The sequence below is a fragment of the Lontra canadensis genome, unplaced genomic scaffold (genome assembly GCF_010015895.1).
Source record: "Lontra canadensis isolate GAN:19392208 unplaced genomic scaffold, GSC_riverotter_1.0 scaffold2, whole genome shotgun sequence".
Taxonomy (NCBI): Eukaryota; Metazoa; Chordata; class Mammalia; order Carnivora; family Mustelidae; genus Lontra; species Lontra canadensis.
In genome coordinates this window covers 21,212,689-21,232,719 of record NW_022630996.1, presented here as the reverse complement: position 1 = coordinate 21,232,719, position 20,031 = coordinate 21,212,689, and the positions used below count along the sequence as shown (strand labels likewise).

The 20,031-nt window shown below is 39.4% G+C and overlaps 1 protein-coding gene and 1 non-coding gene across 22 annotated transcripts in view; one reads left to right on the top strand and one right to left on the bottom strand.

Moving 5' to 3' along the window:
- Positions 1-20,031, bottom strand: part of CADPS2 (calcium dependent secretion activator 2) — a 530,843-nt gene that overhangs the window by 24,123 nt on the left and 486,689 nt on the right. For 19 of the 21 annotated variants that reach the window (XM_032870304.1, XM_032870330.1, XM_032870321.1 and 16 more), the window contains 3 exons: positions 14,644-14,727; positions 14,505-14,537; positions 2,845-2,952 (listed from right to left, as the gene is read on the bottom strand). In XM_032870304.1, coding sequence (XP_032726195.1) covers positions 2,845-2,952; positions 14,505-14,537; positions 14,644-14,727 — 225 coding nt within the window. Of the gene's footprint in view, positions 1-1,293; positions 2,003-2,844; positions 2,953-14,504; positions 14,538-14,643; positions 14,728-20,031 lie in introns of those variants that run through there. The other 2 variants (XM_032870302.1, XM_032870364.1) reach the window with 1 other exon arrangement.
- On the top strand, positions 18,947-19,050 carry LOC116878861. The gene has a single exon (XR_004384899.1). It is a non-coding gene; the product is annotated as a U6 spliceosomal RNA (small nuclear RNA).

Here is a 20,031-nt window from a genome sequence, read left to right as displayed (position 1 = left end):
TTACACAATTCACAGCACTCACCATAGCACATACCCTCCCCAGTGACCATCACTCAGCCGCACCATCCCTTCTACCCCCTCCCCAAGCCCATCCTTCATATCCCATGCCCAGAAACTAGATGCCCTATGCCCTTATTGGGGTTGGTTAAGCCACTAAGTGTTGACTTGCTGTGGGGCATGTGCAGGTATGTGTGAGTGTGTGTGCGCGCACATTTTCCTCTGCATCTGAAGTTACGAGTCTCTGTTTCCTTCCTTCCTTTCCTTCTATTTACGTTTTACTTTAATTGGAATAGCAAAAGTTTGTCATGATGCCTGAGTAAAATCGTTCTCATCAATCTTTTTCCTCTAATAGACTAAGGTTGCCAACAGTATTTATAGGGTCATTATTTTCAACTGTTTCTTGACACCTAACAATATTATTTTAAGCTCCAGCCAAGAGGATTTCCAATAATTATATAATGCCTCTCAGTAATGATCTGTTGCTTAAGATACACATTCTACTTTACCTTTCAACACATACTTGATAACCTCTCATTTACTAACTATAATTGAGGCAAATTCAGTCTTGGCTAATTAGGGGCTCTTAGTACCCCCTCATACATGTTATTCTTGATGACATATCAATAGAAGTAGGGTCTACTTCTTATTTTTAATTACAGTAATAAAAATGTGCAATTTAAAAATATTAGAATGTTTAAGGACATTATTACTATTTCACAAATAATAAGCCCAGTGTCCTACTGGGCATATGCAAAATGACAGAACCTTCACAACCAAAACAGTATTGCTTGTCAAGCGTTCCCTTCAATAGCTAACTTACAGCCATGTCAGATGTTTAAGTATCAAAGAAACCAGGACAATTAAACTAGACATAATTTTGTGTTTTTCTTTTTAAAGTAAGCTCTACGCCCAACGTGGGCCTTGAACTCACAATCCTGATATCAAGAGTTCTATGCTCTACCAACAAAACCAGCTGGGTTCCTCTAAGCTATACATAATTTTAATGTTGACCTCCTTGTGTCCACTTCAAGTTAGCTCTGTTGGTTCCTGCGGCCACACAAAAAGTCTTTGAAAAAAGTTTGGCGAATGGGAGGGAGTTGAAGTAGGTTATATCTTTTTTTATTTTTTTTTTTAAGATTTTATTTATTTATTTGACAGACAAAGATCACAAGTAGGCAGAGAGGCAGGTGCAGGCTCCCTGCTGAGCAGAGAGCCCGATGCAGGGCTCGATCCCTGTACCCTGGGATCATGACCTGAGCTGAAGGTAGAGGTTTTAACCCACTGAGGCACCCCGATGCCCCAAAGTAGGTTATATCTTAATAGAGAAATAAATTCGACCTCTGTTATGAATCGATGGCAAGCTTTGTAGTAAATAGGTCACCAAGATGAAAATTTGAACATGTTAAGAGAAGACACACACATACACACACACACATTTACTCTCTCTCTCTCTCTCCCCTACATACAATGGCCTATTTCCAGATGAGTCTACCTTTTTCTCATCATAGAATACATGCTTCAGCTATACAAAGAATAAACATAAAGGGTATAACATCAATCCAATTTTCCTATTCTGTTCAGCATTTCTGAAAATTACCACATAAGCAAAAAAGAGTAAAAGAGGATCTCGAAGTGAAACATATGCTTGTAAATTCAGAGCAATACCAAATGGAAGCAGAAGTTGCTAATATGGTTTCAGTATTTTGTAAAAGAGCCAGCTGGATAGATGATAATTTTTCTACCCCTGCAGGGCATCAAAAGCTTTTAGGAAATCATTCTTTTCACACGTATTAACACTTAGCTTATTAAAACAGATGATACTTTTATTGTAAAACAGCCCGGGTAGAGGCTCGAAGCACAAAATCTGAGAGGGAAGACTCCTTTTGACCACCCAACCTGACAAACAGCGAACACTGACACCACAGACCAGGGCGGAGAGGATGACGCAGCAAGACCTTCCGTACCTGCCACAGCTGTGTGTCACCATGAAGCCCGTGAATTGCTGTTATGAAAACATTTGCGGTAACTTGCATAATTAAATGAAACTGCCAGAAAAGCATTTCTAAAATGCAGGGGAGACGCACATACATCAATACAGTTCAAAGCCAATATTCCATTTCAGAACCCGCGCTGTGCTGAGTTACGTGAAATTACATCCCGGCAATGCACCATTTTCCTTCGATTTGACTGTTAAATAATTACAAATGAATGACAACATCGTGACTGAAACGGGTTGCTCTCTTAGTTTCCTATGCAGATTCAACAAATGAAACTTAATGATCATGCTCTCTAAAGCCACAATCCCCCATTTCTGGAAGTTGCCATGGGTCAATGAAGACTTCTGTCCCGATAAAACTACAGGGTTATGTTGTTAGCGTGCCATCAGCACTATAAACCAAGATAAAAAATTTTCAAGAAAGTAGAGTGGCAGGTACTTGCCTTTACTGCCGCTTAGGTCTTTATTTAACTAAAGAGCATCATATCAACTCAAAAAACTTTTACAGGAAGAGCCAAATCCGTTATAACATGATTCTGTTTATGGAATGCGGCAAAGGCGAGTGAAAGAATGCTGTATACAGTGATAAACTGGTTATCATCTTGCTTGTTAAAATTAACCTTCGAAGGTTTTTGAGACTCTCATTCTAACAGTGACAGTGTTCATGTACAAAAGAAGCCAATTAAGGCTTCTGTCAACAGTCAGAGAAATTAAAATATCAACTACATTAGCTATATAGAAGAAAAAGGATCAGAAAAGGAGTCTGCTTTGCAAGCACACCATCAAAATGCAGTTTTCCTGCACCTATTTCTACGATGCCGGGAAGCCTTGCAAGGACAGTTACTTACATCAAACAGCTTTTCTATATACATTTCCTCATTGACCTTTTCTCGAAGAATATCCTGGTTTTGCCGAACAAACATAATGTATGTGTCTGCCAGATCCATTCCCGGTTTCTGTTGTGGGGGAAAAGCATGGGGAATAAAAGATCAGGTCTCAGTTGTGAAAGCATTACTTATTTAATCACAACCTTAGAAAATAATTCCCTCTATCATTTCAAAAATTACATTAGTAAAATATGCTCAATACCAAAATCGACAATGAGCACCTTCGGTAAATTCCACAATTTAAATAAATAAAAGTTTATTATTGATGACTGTAATTTGAGGTCATTACTAAAAGAAGTAGAGACATGTGGTTATAAACTAACCAGATATCTTCTTTCTTTAAGGACTATCTTGAAAGGTTAATATGCCAAGTATAAATGAATGTATTTTTAAAAAAAAAGTCCCCACTTGAAATAATGATTTCCTAACTGGCAATATAATTTATTGTCATTATCTCTGGCTGGTTATACATATATGTTAAAACCCAAAATGCTAGTTTTCCTTGGATTGCCTTCCTCAACTACTGTAGGTGTTCAAGGCATATAAGCTAAATTTTCTTATTAATTTGAATAAAAGATTATTAGGAAGATCTTGGGCAAAACAATTTAATGGATTACAAACTGAAATGGAAACCAAAATTTTGAAGATCACCCATTGGTTCTGCTCATTCCTATTTATCAATACTAGCTCAAAGATCTGTTTTATTTTAGAAATACAGTAAGAATACTGATGAACCGATTTCCTAGGAAGAGTCTAAAGTGTGAATTAGATAACCTTCCGAAGTTATCCAGCATCTGGTGTCTTGTAATGTTAGGGGAAATAGAGCAGAGTCTACAAAGCCAGTACCAAGAAGGGACAAAAACCTGAATGGCTTCTAAAGGGTTTTCCTTCCGGACTTATCTTTAGTTCTTTTTTCAGTTTCAAAGGGCTAGACTAGTTATTAAATGATTTGAATGATCTCCACTTGGGGTTGATCCATAATCTGTATTGAGTCATTCATTTGCTTAGAAGATGGCATTAACAAAATGGTGGAACTGATGCCCAAATGAGCCAGTCTTGTATCATCTCCTATCCATAGAATGTACTGATAACCTCCATCAACAGACTCATTTTGCTAAAATCTTGCAGAGAAATGAGGTGAAAGATAATATGGGCCGTTTCACTATTACCACTGCAGGAAAAACAAGGCATACCTCTGAATGTTGTGGTAGCGCTTCTCCTTAAAAGGACAACGTTCTTATTGCTTTTTTTGGTGAGGGGAGTGTATTTTATACACCATGATAAAACTGCCCATCTCTTTAGCAGTGCACAGTATAGGAAGTACACATTTCATTAATAAAAATTACTTTGATTTTTTGGTAACGAAGTTAGTTCTGGGTAATGAGAGTCACAGGAAGCTCTTACTGCTCTTATATTTGGCCTAAAGGGAAATATATACCACATAAATTCAAAGATCCTTTCAAACATGACCCAATAAAACAAACAGTTATTAGCTATAATTTGAAACAACTACTTATGTCTTCGTAAGATGTCTTCACTGGTCTTCCCTTGATGAACACCCATATACAATGTAGGGAGTATGTTTCAAACCTAATGGGGGCAACTTCTATTCATTCCTTCACTATTTTTATGCATAATTCTCCTAAGCAATGTCTGAAAGTTTAAACAAAATGACAAGGCTAACCAAGAGAAAAACCTAGGTTGTTTCTTCTTTTTTTTTTGGGGGGGGGGAGGTGTTGTTAGATCAGTTTTTCCCGTGAAGAGGCAGGGTCATTTGCACAAAGTTTACTACTATTAATACTTGAAGAGAGCTAACCCATAAGATAAATACTTCTCTCCATGTTTCTCAAACTTTGTCAAAACACCAAAAAATGAGAACATTCAGAAAACATACTGCCACAGGATGAAAAGGACAAGAGAACACTTTTCTATGCATAATGGATCATGTACAGGAAGGTATCTCAGCATTGGAGGTTCAATCAGGTGCCTGGAAACATACTACTATGATATACATAATATCAAAGCAGTTGGGCACAGCTTAGCGAAACTGGGGGTTAAAGAATATGCAAACAATAGGCTTGATTGTTCTACTATTTCTCACCCCCGCCAAACCCCATTTTTATTTCTTTCACCAGAAGAGTAGGCTTACAAATTTAATCTAGTCAATCACTTGACCCATCAGACTCATTGGAAACCAAGCTATAGCTTGAAGGACTGGGGAATAGTGACTTTAAACACTTGCCATAGATTCTAAGGTCTTTTGTCCTATTTCTTTAATCCCTTTCAAGATAACATTCGACATAATGAAACCCCATCCAGGAAGAGTTTATCTTCTAACATCTAAAACTAACACTTTATGGTTTAAGCCTAAAAGAAAATTAAATGCTGTTCCCTTTGGCAGACCCAAGGGAGAGGATACTGAAATCTGTAAGTTGAGACAGTTCTACACTTCCTAAGGAAATAAGAATCTCTGGTTGAGGGTGTGAAGTAAAGCTCATTTAAAAGTTTATTTCAACAAAATTAAGTGCCTTTTTTTTTTTTTTGAAAATTATGTTTTCTCCCCTTTTGGCAAATTAAGATCCACTTGCCTGGAAAACAAAACCTTGAATTCTTACATTTCTCATTAGCATTATTTCTTTCTTTATCTTTGAGCTGTTTACCTATTCTTGAAACTGTGACATATGGGAATTTCACACCTAGTGAATATATTTTCATGTAGCTGTGGCATGAGACTATAATCATTAAAAGAATATACACAAGTAAAAGTAACTGCAACAGTTGGTGACATTTACCAATTAGAATTATAGTTCTTTATCCTTCCTTTAGTGTATGAAGGGTAATTATCTTTGATAAATTGCTGAAAAAGATGTAATTTTCCTTTTAAACAGTTTCTACTTATAGTACAAATGTGTTTGGATAGAAGACATTATTGCTGGTTCAGTGCTCCTTTGTGCAAAGACTCTGTTTTATGGCAGTAAAATTTACATACTTTGGAAGTCACTGCATCTAATTCCATTATTACATGTTATGCATTTGATTCCATCATTCCATAGTGTCTTACTAGGAAATGAAGTTCTGCTAAAAAGCAGAAACTGAACATACTCTCTTAAGGTTTGGGGTGTTTTTTTGTTTTGTTTTGTTTTGTTTTGTTTTTTTTGGGTGTGTCAATGAATGGGATGCCTGTCACTGCCTGGCAGAGACAACAAATTGTTACATGTGCTGGTGCAGGTGGGTGTCCACTAGCCTTAGCAAGCAGATATCTAGTAAACCTCAGGAACTGTTGATTTGGAAGAGTTTTTATCAAGAATACTGTATTCTGCAGACCTATATTTAGAAATCTTTTCTAAATGGTCATTAGAGTTTTCTTAATGAATAGGAGGGAAGAACAATTAAAAACCAAGTAGCAAGCACTCTGTGGATTTAATGCCACTTAGAGTCCATGTGTTTTTTTTTAATTCCCTCATTTAAAGCTCTGAGACCCATGGTTCACCAAGCACTAACTCCTCCATCTTGTTTATTAGGATAGTAATCTCTAAATCAAAATAGGGATTCTTGAATTCTAATTTGATTTAAAAAAAAATTTGGCTAACAAAGTTATAGTAAAAGGACACAAACATCTAAAAACTTAGCCCATGAGCATCAAGAAATCAATCAAAGAGGAAGGAAAAGAAGGACAGTCAGGGGAGTGCCCCTGACATTGGGTGCCAACGTAAGAGAATAGACCAGTGAGTGAGTAAGTTTGGGTAAGGGTGCAGGCTCCAGCAATTTTTTTTCAACCATTAATCACCAGTTAACCTAGTGAGATGAAAACGCTGTTGAGAAAGAGAAAAAAAATTCCTTGTTAATTACACACTGCAAATGCTCTTACTTCCTGCTGCTACATCTAATCCCACAGGTGCAAGTCTTCACTCTCCCTATTCACGGGAAGGTGTGTGCAATGCTGCAGTCATTTTCCACAGCAACGGATTTAGATGTAGAAGAAGCCGCTTAACCTTCCACGGGAGGTTAACAAGACACTATGCAAACACTGTCATGGTGTCTATTTAACAAGGAGACGATTTCTTAACTATACTATTCCAGTCTCAAGGATGAACTAGAAGCTACAGTATAATTGACTTAATTTGAAAGTGCGCTTCTCATAACATACAAAAGCTTGCCTCGAAGAAACAATCAAGAGTGGGACTGTGATATCCTGGTTTACGATAATCTGCGCATAAGAATCTTCGGAGATTTAAAACAATGGCAGGTCTCCTCAGTTCGAAACCGTAATAGCAATTTCTACTTCAGCTCCAGCGCTGCAAGTTCAGAAGTCAGTCTGTAACTGATCATCAGGGAACGTAGGGCATCATTCTACAAACACAACTTATCCCAGGTTTTTTAATTTTTTAATTTTATTATTTTTTAAAAAATATTTTTTACTTCATAAGACTTTTTTTTTTAATATTTTATTTATTTATTTGACAGACAGAGATCACAAGTAGGCAGAGAGGCAGGCAGAGAGAGAGGGGGAAGCAGGCTCCCCGCTGGGCAGAGAGCCTGATATGGGGCTCGATCCCAGGACCCTGGGATCATGACCTGAGCTGAAGGCAGAAGCTTTAACACACTGAGCCACTGAGGCACCCCTTATCCCAGGTATTTTTAACAATACATATCTTTCTTTCACTGTGTAATATATTCTTTATTACTTGGGCACTAATGCAGAAATGTCTACAGTTTTCTATTTGAGTGAAAATGTTCTTAAAGTGAAGCTTCTCAAAAACATTTGCAGTAGGTTAAGTGAATTATATAGTCTCAAAAACCTAAAAAAATAGGTTTGAGTACACCTGTGATGATTAGGTTGCAAAAATATATATTTACCAATTTTGTACAAAGTAGAATAATTATATTGTATTCACATAGAAAAAGCAAAAGGAAATAAACAGAACTAGAGCCTTCGAACTAGATTTATCCCATCTTAAATAGTACTGAAGCCCAGGAAGAGGAATAATTCATAAGTTGGGGCAGGAGAGAAATGTGAACAATGAAAATGTCACAAAGATATAAAGTTTTCAAAAGCTTCTAATAATAGTTTATCTAACTCTTTTTAAAAAATGAGAAAAAAAACCCCTCATTGTTCTAAAAAAAACAACCCTCCTATTATTTCCAAGCAGTGAAATGGCCACAGTCATCTTTCTCTTTGTTAAATTCAGAAGTATTCAAAATTCCCTTAACTCTATTATACATTTTGACTCCAAATTGGAAAGCAGAAATTCTGAATTAAAGACAACAGTGCTCACATCCATTTGAAAACCTCTTTTAGATATAGAACATATCATAAATGTTTTAAGTATGCACGTTTCCTTCAGTCTCACATTTCTGAGGGAGAGAGTTCCATTACTCCAGCTTTCTTGCTCTGGATAAGGTTCTGTCTGCCCTTGGGAGTATAATTAGTAAAGAGCACGTTCTGACCATAATGCTATAAGAGTAGATCATATCAGAATCTGTTATACTCATACTCACACTAATTCTCATACCTTATGTGATCATATTGTTTTCAGTCCTAAATTCACATGGACGCCTCACACTATGTGGTGATATATTTTACTATTTACAGATCTAAGCATTTGCATGTACACTTTGTTGTATCACTGGGGGAAAAATCCTTCCAAAGAGAAGGTTCTTTTAAGTACTAAGAGGGATACTGAATAATAGTTTAAAATAGCAGCCTGAAATGCTCAAGGCAAAGAGGCAGGTTGACTTTGAACTGAGATTTATGGGCTCATAGTATTTCTTTTGCTAGTTCTAATCTGTAATGAGGATCACTAACATCTCAAGAGTTTGGAGGAACAGGTGCTGATACAGCACCACCATGCCAGGAAAGTGCTAATATGTGTAGCACATGATTCCTTTCTACTCTTATTTTCATGAGTAATGACTGTAATGATGATGAAGGTATTTGATTCTCAGTCTATAACAGTGTTCACTAACCTCTCCCTCATCTGGCTACAGGTGTTATGAGGTCAACCATGGAAACTATACTGAAGACTTGAAGACGTGAAATTAAAATGCTGTGGGTATTATTTCATTTAGCTTTTAAAATTTAGATTGACTCGGATTGATTTACTCAGTCCCAGTTTGGAACATTTCAGATTTTGGCTTAAAGGAGCCTTGAGGATGTACAAATGTCAAAGTCCAGAGGCAGTTGGTTGGTCCATGGACTTCCCTTGTATGAGAATAGCCAGCCAGAATAGAACAAACGAAAGGAAAAACAAAGGGAGAAAGATGGGAGAAGCAAAATGCTTATTTAGGAAGGGCAGCAGGCAACTTCCTCTGTTCCTATAATGGCGAGACTTTAGTCTGGTCCTGGTGTGCATCTCTCCCTCTGGGGGAGTATGTCCCAGGGGCAGGGGCTCCATCCTCTGGGTTCTGCCTGGCTCTCATTCTGACAGAAAGAACTGAGTATTCAAGTGGCCTTATCTAAGAAATAAACAATATCTGAAGCAAAGGAAGGAAGGAAAATACCATTGTCACTGAACTGACCAACTATATCTTTATTTTTAATTTAAAAAAATCTTTATTCAACTGTTAACCATGACCAAAGGGCACTAATATTTTTTTTAAAGTAATCACTATACCCAATGTCGGGCTCAGGCTCACGACCCCAAGATCAAGAGTCATATGCTCTACCAAGTTGGCCAGCCTGGTGTCCCGTGACATGGTGGTCTAGTTGGTGGTCTAGGTGACCTTTAAAGGTCACCACTGACATGGGGCACTTGGGTGGCACAGTCAGTTAAACCTTCAACTTGTGGTTTTGGCTGGTGTCTGATCTCTTGTGGTGAGATCTAGCCTCCATATGGAGTGCGCTAGGCACCGAGTCTGCTTGGGATTCTCTCTCCCTCATCCTCTCCTCCTCCCCCCAGCACGCTCTCCTTCTCTCACTGAAATAAATAAATAAATCTTGGAAAAAAAAAAAAAAGTCACCACCTATCTATGCAAAGTGAAAAAAATAAATGAAAAACAATCTGATTTTTTTCACTCTGTTGAAGGCAAATGATTTTTCTTTTGGAAAACAATCATGTTCTGAAGCAAGGAATGATAAATGCACAACGTATGAGAACAGGAAGCATCATTCCAGGTAGAAGCAGTAACAATCCCATTTATTTCAATAGTGCTTTACCTTTACCATGAAATTCTATACTAATATGCCTGTTGGAACTCCTAAGAACCTAGTGAGGGAGACAGCACAGGGATTATCCATTATCTTCAGTACACGGGTGGGAAAATGGAAGCCCATGAGTCAGACAGCTAATAGGATGCAAAGGGTGGGATGTGAACTAAATCTTGGACTCCACAGCAAGTCTGTACAGTACAGAGCTGAATTCAAGCCACACTTGGCAGATTGGACATCTTTGGCTGTGTCATAAAGAAGAGACAACATTTGAAAGAACTATTAATGAAGACAAGAGAAAAATCATCCCCATTTCTCAGGACAACCAGGCTCGGGTATCAGCACTAGAAAGCACAACAGTGGAGTGTTTCCCCTTTGCTTCCTCCTTGGTCTTGGTCACAGTCATCCTTGACATGCCCTCCAGGTCTCTTTAGCTGTGTCATCTCACTGTCTAGCACAGAGGTCATATGCATTGTGTGTGCTAATGTTAAGACAATTTTCAATAGGCACTGTACACCTATACCTCACCCCCAAACATGCCCCATAACTAACATGACCTATAATTTAGTCATCCATAGAATGGGTATGTTACAGAAACTGCAGGAGACCTGCTAACTGTGACATTTTATCATGCTGTGAATTTTTTTTTTTTTTTTTTTTGACAGAGAGCACAAGTAGGCAGAAAGGCAGGCAGAGAGAGGAAGGGAAGCAAGCAGGCTCCCTGCTGAGCAGAGAGCCCGATGTGGGGCTCTATCCCAGGACCCCGGGATCATGACCTGAGCCGAAGGCAGAGGCTTAAACCCACTGAGCCACCCAGGCGCCCCTCATTCTGTGAATTCTTAATGTCTGTCCTGTTCCATGCAAGAGACAGCGGAGACCAAATATGTCAGCTGGAAAATGATGAGAAGTTGAGGAACTAGGGAAGAAATACTGTGGACAAAAGGAGCAATACCTATCATGATTAGGCCAGAGTTAGAGGTTTTTTGGAGGAAACCACAGAGTATGAAGAGGAAACACTACGAGCATAATTTATCACTCTTGCTGTTGACCTCAATCAGTTGGCTGAGGGAGCATTCATCAGGTTTCTCCCTGATAACTCTATCACCTCCCCCCTTGTCCCTACCCCAGTCCCACCCTCCTTCTTATAGGAAGTCATTATGCACAGCCTTTGTGGTGGGGAGTTAAGCTGTCTCCTTGCAAGTAAAGTATCTACACTAACTATTGGGAACTATTCTGTAAGGGAGGTTTATCTTTCTCAACATGTGTTTGCTCAATCCAACATTTACTTGTGTGAGTGTGAACTAATGGATGTTTATTTTATACTTTGGGTTATAATCTAACACTACCTAATTTACTTACTTGTTCAAATGATCCTAGCTCAGGCCATTGGGAGCTCTTTCAGAGGCCTCCTGTGTCTCTTAATATATCCCCTATTGTTGTGGGTTTTTTTTTTTTTTTAAATACTTCCTTACTTTCTGTCACTATAAGATGCTCCAGGCTCATCTTGTGTATTTCCTGACCCAGTCCTAGTATCTGTCATTTCTCCAGAGAGTCCTGGTTCACTTTATGCGAGATCAGATACTAAGGGCTGGGCACTAGGTATGGTGACTGCTACTGGGGTATCGTTGCTTCTGGGCTCTCTCAGTTAACAAGCCAAGGAAATATATGCATATATTAATATTTCTACATGTAAACAGCTCTACGTTAAGTTCAAGACAAGTTCACACTAATGTCTCCAACTCTAACCCATTACCACACAGACTGTTCTATCCTCCTCCTTGTCTCCAACCTCTTACTCCAACAGGGAGAAACTTGGCTTTCACTAAACACCATCCCTGTACTTAATCCTTCACTTCCAGTGGAGAGGTATAGTGGTTTCTGAATTGTTAGCCTGTGGGGAAATGCTTTATCAACTAGACCACCAAGCTTATGTTCAGTTTCTTTCTCCTTTATTATTATAAACTCCAGTCATTTCCAAAGTCACTCAAATCAGCACTTTTTCCTCCATCTTTTTCAGTGACGTTATTCCACACATTTGCAATGGAATTCGATTTTTTAAAAATCCAAATCTCCTTTCTGTCTCTCTTTTATCCTGGACACTGATTGGCTTGTGGGCAATGTATAGTTTCATCATGTAAGCTCGGGACCTAGCACTTAGTGTTAAATAAATATTTAATTAGTGAGTTCAGTGAAGAAATTGAAGATGTCTAATATAGAAAATAAGAATTCCTCAGACAATATATTCCTTTCAATAGCCACCACATCCTTTGGGAAGAGGAGGCATGATTAATTATCATCAAATATTTGGAGGGCTGTCATGCAGAAGAGGGATTAGAACCAAGGTAGAATTCACAGAGGTACAGAATTTCAACTCATTATATGTAAAAGGAGGTAAGCCTGCCATCACTGAGAAAATTAAAAAAGCCTGAATGAATCTTTGTAAGGGATATCAAGAGAGGCACTTTCTGCATTGAGAAGGAGAATGAATGAACCACTTTCTATATCTTTCAACTCTGAAGCTCTATAAGGAGTAACAGGTCTAGTACAGGGTCAAATTAAGAACTTCAAAAGCCCTGGAATGCCTGGGTGGTGCAGTTGGTTAAACATCCAACTCTTGGATTTGGCTCAGGTAAGGATCTCAGGGCTCATGAGCCTGAGCTCTGAGTCAAGGTCCTCCACTCAGTGTGGAGTCTGCTTGAGATTCTTTCCCCATCTCCCTCTGCCCCTCCCTTTTGTGCTCCCTCCCTCTAAAAAAGATGTAAAAAAATCTTTTAAAAAAAATCCCAAAACTTCAAACACCCTAAGAACAGAAATATTTATGGTGTCCCATTCTACTTGTATTTCAAAATAAAAACAAAGCTGTATTGTAAAATATGTTAGGAATTCCAATGAATTTCACGTGTTCCTATGATGATCTGTCTCTTTCTAAGACAGGAAATACAAACTCTCCTTAATCTTCCCTCCCTCTCTTTTCTGCTGTCAGTTTTGCAAGACCCTACACCTGGGATTATTTCTGTTTATCACCCAGTGCTGATTTTCTGATTCTAGGTAGAAGACAAGGAGTATACCAAGACTTCTTTGGGAATCATCTGTGAAATAAAAAAGCCTTGTTCCAAAGAAACCCAATGCAAAGGCAGAAAAGTCCATGGCCTTTTCATTTAAAATATCCATTTATACTCTTAACTATAGGGAACAAATGGATGGTTACCAGAGGGGAGGTGGGTGAGGATATAGGGATTAATGAGTACATTTATCATAGTGAAAAAAAGATTAAAACATCTATTTACAATAATTATGGCAGCAATAAATCTGGGGACTATTTAGTCCATAGTATAAAATGTGGTTCTGCACTTTAAAACTCTAGCACTCTAGAACTGCTATACATAGCTAGCCAGCCCTTAAATCACTGGCATTCACAATGACAGTCGAGATAGGATGCTACCCAAGCACAGTCTTAAGCAAAGATGAGATGACTTATATCCCATTTAATTTTAATTTATTAAGTTTCATTTTCCTTGTGCTCAAATTCTTTGAAACGTGATACATATGCCCAGATATATGGCTAAACAGAACATACTAGGACTTGATCACATAATGTGATAAGAGGAAGAAGGCAAAAGTAATTTGTGAAGATTACCAATTTAAAAGACTGCACTAACTTGTTGATTACATTTATCCTGTGAATTTTCTTTTTTTTTTTAAGATTTTGTTTATTTATTTGATATGCAAAGATCACAAGTAGGCAGAGAGGCAGGCAGAGAGAGAGGAGGAAGCAGGCTTCCTGCCGAGCAGCGAGCCCGATGTGCGATGCCGGGCTCGATCCCAGGACTCCGGGATCATGACCTGAGCTGAAGGCAGAGACTTTAACCCACTGAGCCACCCAAGTGCCCCTATCCTGTGAATTTTCCAATTGTAGCTCATGGTATCTTAATCTTTGAACAGATTTACAGGTTACAAATTATTTCCCAAGAACTGTGTAAAACACCAAATGCTAAGACAAGTGAATATTGACTTATAACACTTCTGTATTTAGAAAAGTTGTTTTTTAACTGGTTCATCTTTTTTGTCACTTTAACTCCTATTAGAAACCTGTTACTGCTTCCAATCAAAGGGAAGAGAGAGTGAGCATTTTTCTATAAATAGTACGAGGCATTCACTACCCAGTCCTAGAGTATTAGAAAAAACTACCCTCTGCAACTGAGCTGACATGTTCTCATAATAACTTTACCTCCATAAGAGTTCCCAAGCTAAAATGGAAAAAGTACACTGAAATGATCATGTCAGGCCTTCTTATGAGGGTTAGCACTTGCTTAAGGAAAATAAACTGCTCCCCGAGGGAATGGAACTCACTGCTTTAAAGATCTGAAATAAACCTTTGGTAAACCATAATTATTTAAAAAAGAATTATACACACACACACACACACACACACACACACACATAGTTTTTAAAAGCAAATAAAAAAAATACTCACTGGAACATCCACATATTTTGCAGCTGCTTTCACCTTAAGTGGAAAAGAGATAATTATGAGAATTATTTTCTTAACTGTTAGATAAGTACTTTGACAACAGTCAAAAGACAACAGAAGAGAACCTCATGCAAATACTTACAGTGAATGACAGAATGGATGAAAAGAAAGTGCCTTCATCATATCTTGACAGCTTAGATAACACCCCTTCCAACACTGAAACAAACTGTAATTGTTTATAGTGAGTAGACTATTAAAAAATTAATAACAGGGCACATAATTTCTGGACCAACTCCTCCCACAGCACAAAAAGCCACAATGAATAAACTGATAGTCAAGGGGCTGACTTGTAATGTTTACTCTTTCATTTTGAAGGTGAGCTCTAAGTTCCTTTTCCATTGCTGGAAATAATAGACAAAGTGTTTTTGTTTGTTTGTTTTTTAAGATAAAAGAATAACATGTTATAGGAGCCTGGTTACCAAACATGTGAGATAATTTAAACCACTGATAAATAACTTGACATTCCTGAGACTATTCCTTAAAACAACTTTCAACTTCAGTAGAGATGTCTAGAAGCAACGATGGTCAAGTGTAATCAGATTCCTTTCTATCAAAGATCACTTGACCATTCCCCAACTTTTTCTATCTACAGGAGAGGTTGAATCAAAATGACCAGATAATCGAAGGAATGTGTAATATCCGAGGCTCCTGTGACCCTGCGACCAAGTCCCACATTAGTTAACAGGCACTTATCGAGCAGTTCTAATGAGGACATACAAGGATCAAATCTGCTTTCAGAGGCTTACGAAGCACTTGGAGATCTAAAACATATGAACACTCTGTAGGCTACGAGGGAAAGAGCACTAGAGTAAGCTTAATATAAGCTCCTGATTCCACACTACTATGTGGGCTCAGGCCAACCACAGCACCAATCAGTTCTTCTATCAGTTAAATAGTGTGTGTGTGTGTGTGTGTGTGTGTGTGTGTGTGTGTACTGCAAGTGGTATGGAATTAAAATTTGTCTCACAAGTGTTTTACATTTCTTTTTTAAAAATATTTTATTTATTTATTTGACAGAGATCACAAATAGGCAGGGGGCAGGCAGAGAGAGAGGAGGAAGCAGGCTCCCCACTGAGCAGAGAGCCCAATGTGGGGCTCTATCCCAGGATCCTGGGATCACCACCTGAGTCGAAGGCAGAGCCTTTAACCCACTGACTCACCCAGGAGCCCCGTGTTTTACATTTCTACAATTTTATATTTCTCTGCAGTTAAAATTAAGATGTGTATATCATAATATGATTAAAAATGTGGAGAATTATATTTCATTGAGTGGAAACACTAAGATCTGGCACTAAGAAATTAGTAGGAATCTACTGCCGTGTATCTTTCCTCTTTAGAACTAAAATAATACGCACTATTGACAAATTACATACTCCCAAAGGGAAAATACTGACAAGGTTTTTTAAATACGAAAAGGGAAATTAACGAAGGCTGGTTTTTGTTCACATAGCAGCTTCTTCAACAAAGTGATAATAGTTCCAGGGACAGAGCTTATTGGTCTCTGGTGACCAGAGAACTCACTGAGAGTGCACAGGAGATAATCTTTTCTCTGTGGCTGGTCAATTACTGCAAAATAGTTTATGCAAAAGAAACAAAAACTTCCCTATAGGTTTCTCCATCACATCATGTGCGACATGATGTAAGAACACAGAAACAAAAGCACGCGAACGGCTGACTAAAATCGTATTTTTAAAGAATGAAAACTATGTGTGGCTCGTTAGTTATCCTAAGGGATACAAACAGCAAAAAACACAAAATTGCAAATTGCTCACAACTAAAAGTCAATTTAGCGCTTTCTTCCTGCCCATTAGGATTTCTTACCAGTCACAGCTGGCTAACTCAACCTGATGTGGTTTGCTAAGACCCAGAAGACCAATACCCTAGGGCTAGGTCAGACCAGGGGAAGGGAATTCCAAACTTAATGGCCCTCTGTGGAAAATGCCTCATCTCTTCTAACTCAAACCTTGAGAGTCAGTGCTGGGTGATCTCATTTGCCACGAGGAGAGCGACAATTGCTATGGTTACCAGACTACCTGAGCCAGGGAAGGCTCTAGCTCAGCACCTGGATCTTGGTGCCCTCAAGTGAGTATGTGTGTACACACGTAAGTGGTGCTGAGGGACCAGGCAAGGTAGAGGCCAGAACCCTGTAGCTGGAATTAGAGCGTCTTAGTTCAATCGCAGCCCTGACCTGACAACCTGAATCTCTGGCCCCAGGGCGATGGTGAAACCTTGAGCTTCTTTAGTGTTAGCACATTCATCCGTCGAAGGGGGAAAACGACAGCCATCCTGTCTGTCTTACCAGGGATCAGTGAAGCTCAGTTGGGAGGATTTGTGTGAAAGGACTGTGAAAACGGCAAAATACTAAAGAAATGTGAAGAATTACTATTACCCATATGATTAGCTAAATCACTATCCATTATATAGTTCTAACAATCTATGTATGTTAAGTCACAAATTCGTGGGGAAAGCCTTGGGATTGCTTAGTGATGAGGAGTAATAATGAGTTTGGCTACCGGCGAATGGGTCTAGTTCAATAAAAGAAACCTACTGAGGTAGAAGAGAGTTGAGGATGTAAATCAAAGACCTGCGTTCAAGTTCCACCTGCTTCAGGGCTGTGGGGTTCACAGCACGGGAAGGTGGCTTTGAACACGGGGGGTCTGGCTGAAAGCTCATGTTCTTTACCATTAGGGGGACACAGTTGTAAGCATCAAATGAAGTAAGTCATGTGCCCAACCTATTTGTACTCAGTAAATGTCATTTTGTTATTATTGAGGCCCTAATGTGGGAAAGGAAGACAATACGAATCTTTGATCTTTCCTTCCAGGAACACGCAAACGAGTGAGAGAGACAGACATGTACGCTACCGGTCATGACAGGCAGCAAGTTTGAAAGGCCAGTAAAGATGGGCAAACAGGGTGACTGAAATGCGAGGAGGGAAGGCATGATTTCTAACTGGACATGTTGGTAGGCTCCCAGGTGGCCCAGGAGCTGACGGGCTTCAGGATGGCAGAAACGGAGGGGATAAAGGGACACTCAGGGGAGCCTACTGGTGGGCGGCTTTAAGGCAAAAGTCCCCCATAGCAGCAGCCGCAGCCCGTCTGGCTCACCTTCTCTTGCGAGCACCTACCAGCACCAGGTTGTATCCATGTAGGTCCTACACAAGGACCGGTGGGCTGCTGCCCCCGTGTCACAACATTCTTTGCCTCCATTTTAACAATAGCGAGGGCCTCTCCTTGAGTCCCTCCCCACCCCACAGGGTCCCTGGGGAGGCATAACCCGGCGGGGACCCTGTGCTTACATGGCAGTGAACTGTGTCTGTACCCCTGGGATCAAGCAGCTGAGCCATACCGTTCCTCCAGGAAGACTGTCTTTGTGAGATTTCTCCGAGGTACACGCGGCAGAAGAGTGGCCTTAAAAACCAAACTCTATTAAAGTCAAGATTGACTAATAATGATATATTTTCCATCTGGCTGTTAATTGCACAAAACAGCAAGATTCCAAAGAAATCCAGTTAAACGCTGGGTTTAGTTGCTGTGTCTTTAACTGCTTCCTGTGAACTTTCTCAGTACAGCTCGGGGAGGATATAAATACTTAGGGGTTTGCCTTGTGCTCTCTGTTCTCCTGAGGGTGTCAGGTTGGAATGAAACACTGTAATCTCTTTGTTTCCCTGCTCTTTATTGTAGATGCCATTTACTGGGTTTGTTTGAATAATATTTAACACCTAAAGTCTGTCTGGGTAATTACCAACTTTACCCCACTATGCACACTCCCAAGGAAATTAAAGATGAAAAGCACTTTGAAATGACGAGTAGAATGAAACATGCAGTATGCCACAAGGCATGGCGGTTTCAATTTCCTGTTGAATTTTAACAGGGTATAAGATTCATTTTCCCACATGTATGGAAAGTAGACCACAAATTCTAAAACGTTACTGGGAGGATTCCAGCTATAGATCGGTGGGTTCCAAACACAGTTCCTACTTTTTCAGTGGTGACACTTCACGAAGGGATATTTGCCTCATTTATACTGAAGTTGTAACATCTTCCACAGAGAAGAGATTCATCCAAATAAGACTGATGGTGAAAAACTAAGTTCTTTCCCTTCCTTCTCTTTTTTCTTGAAGGGGAGGGTTAGTGGTGCTGGAGATATTAGCAGATGTTTTATATTTATTTGGTAAGATCAGGACTAGCAAGTATTGTTAAAAATCCACATGCATACCATGGACTGGAAAAAAACCAGGCTTCCTTCCCTGAAGCAGAATCTTAATGCTATGATATAATGCAATTGTCCCTTCCTCGTTCACTTTTCTTTGAACCTTTGTTCCAACTGACTTCCAAAAGGTCTTTCCAGATTTTCTGTACGTGTTTGGGATGCATACTATTTGAATGCTTGCTTCAACAGCACATATACTAAAACTGGAGTGATACAGAGAACATTAGCATGCCCCTCCCCAAGGATGGATAGTATTTGACAGCAAATATTTATTTGTAATATACCTCATTCCACAAAGTATCCAAGACAACCTCCAAAAGGACACATCTAGCCTAGACACTAGTAAATCCTCCACACTCTTCTCCTTGTTCCTTTTTCCACTGCCCCACAAATAGAGTGATCTATAGTATTTTGTCTTTCCTTTCTCCTAGTGGCTCCTAATAATCCTTTTAAGCATTTAGTTGGTTTTGGACAGGTATCTCCTGAATAGATACCCTTGATCTAAATGAGCAAATTTAATCAAATTACTTTAGGATGAATTGGAATCTAGGTAGTCAGGTGTGATGTATCCTCTGCCCATCTTATTCTTAAGAGAAATTTAGGGGAAAATATTCTAGGTTATCAGAAAGAATATACATATATGTCTGTATATGTTTACACATACCTCTATACCTATGAACTCAGTAAGGTAGTGTGTTCTCTTTCCGAAATCCCTTTCTGCAATAATCAAGGATTTAGTAGGTTGAATATATGACTGTGTTTTTATTTCATACCCGGAATTTCCCGAGCCCTGTTAACCAGAGTGCGTCATGAGAGGGGCCACACTCTCATTCTCTGCTGTCAACCATTTCCCCTGATCTGTCCTTTCTCACAGCTCTCTCAGCTTTTCTTCAGCATCCTCCTGTTATATCCATTGAATTCCATTCTCTTCCAGCTGCCCACGCTGGTACCACAGCCTGTATGCCTCGGTGGGACGACTGTCAAAGAAGGGGCATGTGGGCTGGTGGGTACAACCCAGGTACAAAGGGGACACCAGAAGACTGGGAGGTGAAGCTCCCACTCTTTTCCTCTCCACTCTTGCTGCATTTTGTGTAGCGTGATGGAAAGATGACGGCCTAGGGACCACGAAGGCCAGGTTCCTGGCCCCACAGCTACTGACCATGTGACCCAGGGCCTCTGTTTCCTCATCTGTGAACCACAGAACTGGACTCTGGGGTAAACTGGTTTACCCTGGAAGTTGCCTTGGGAGATGAGGCCC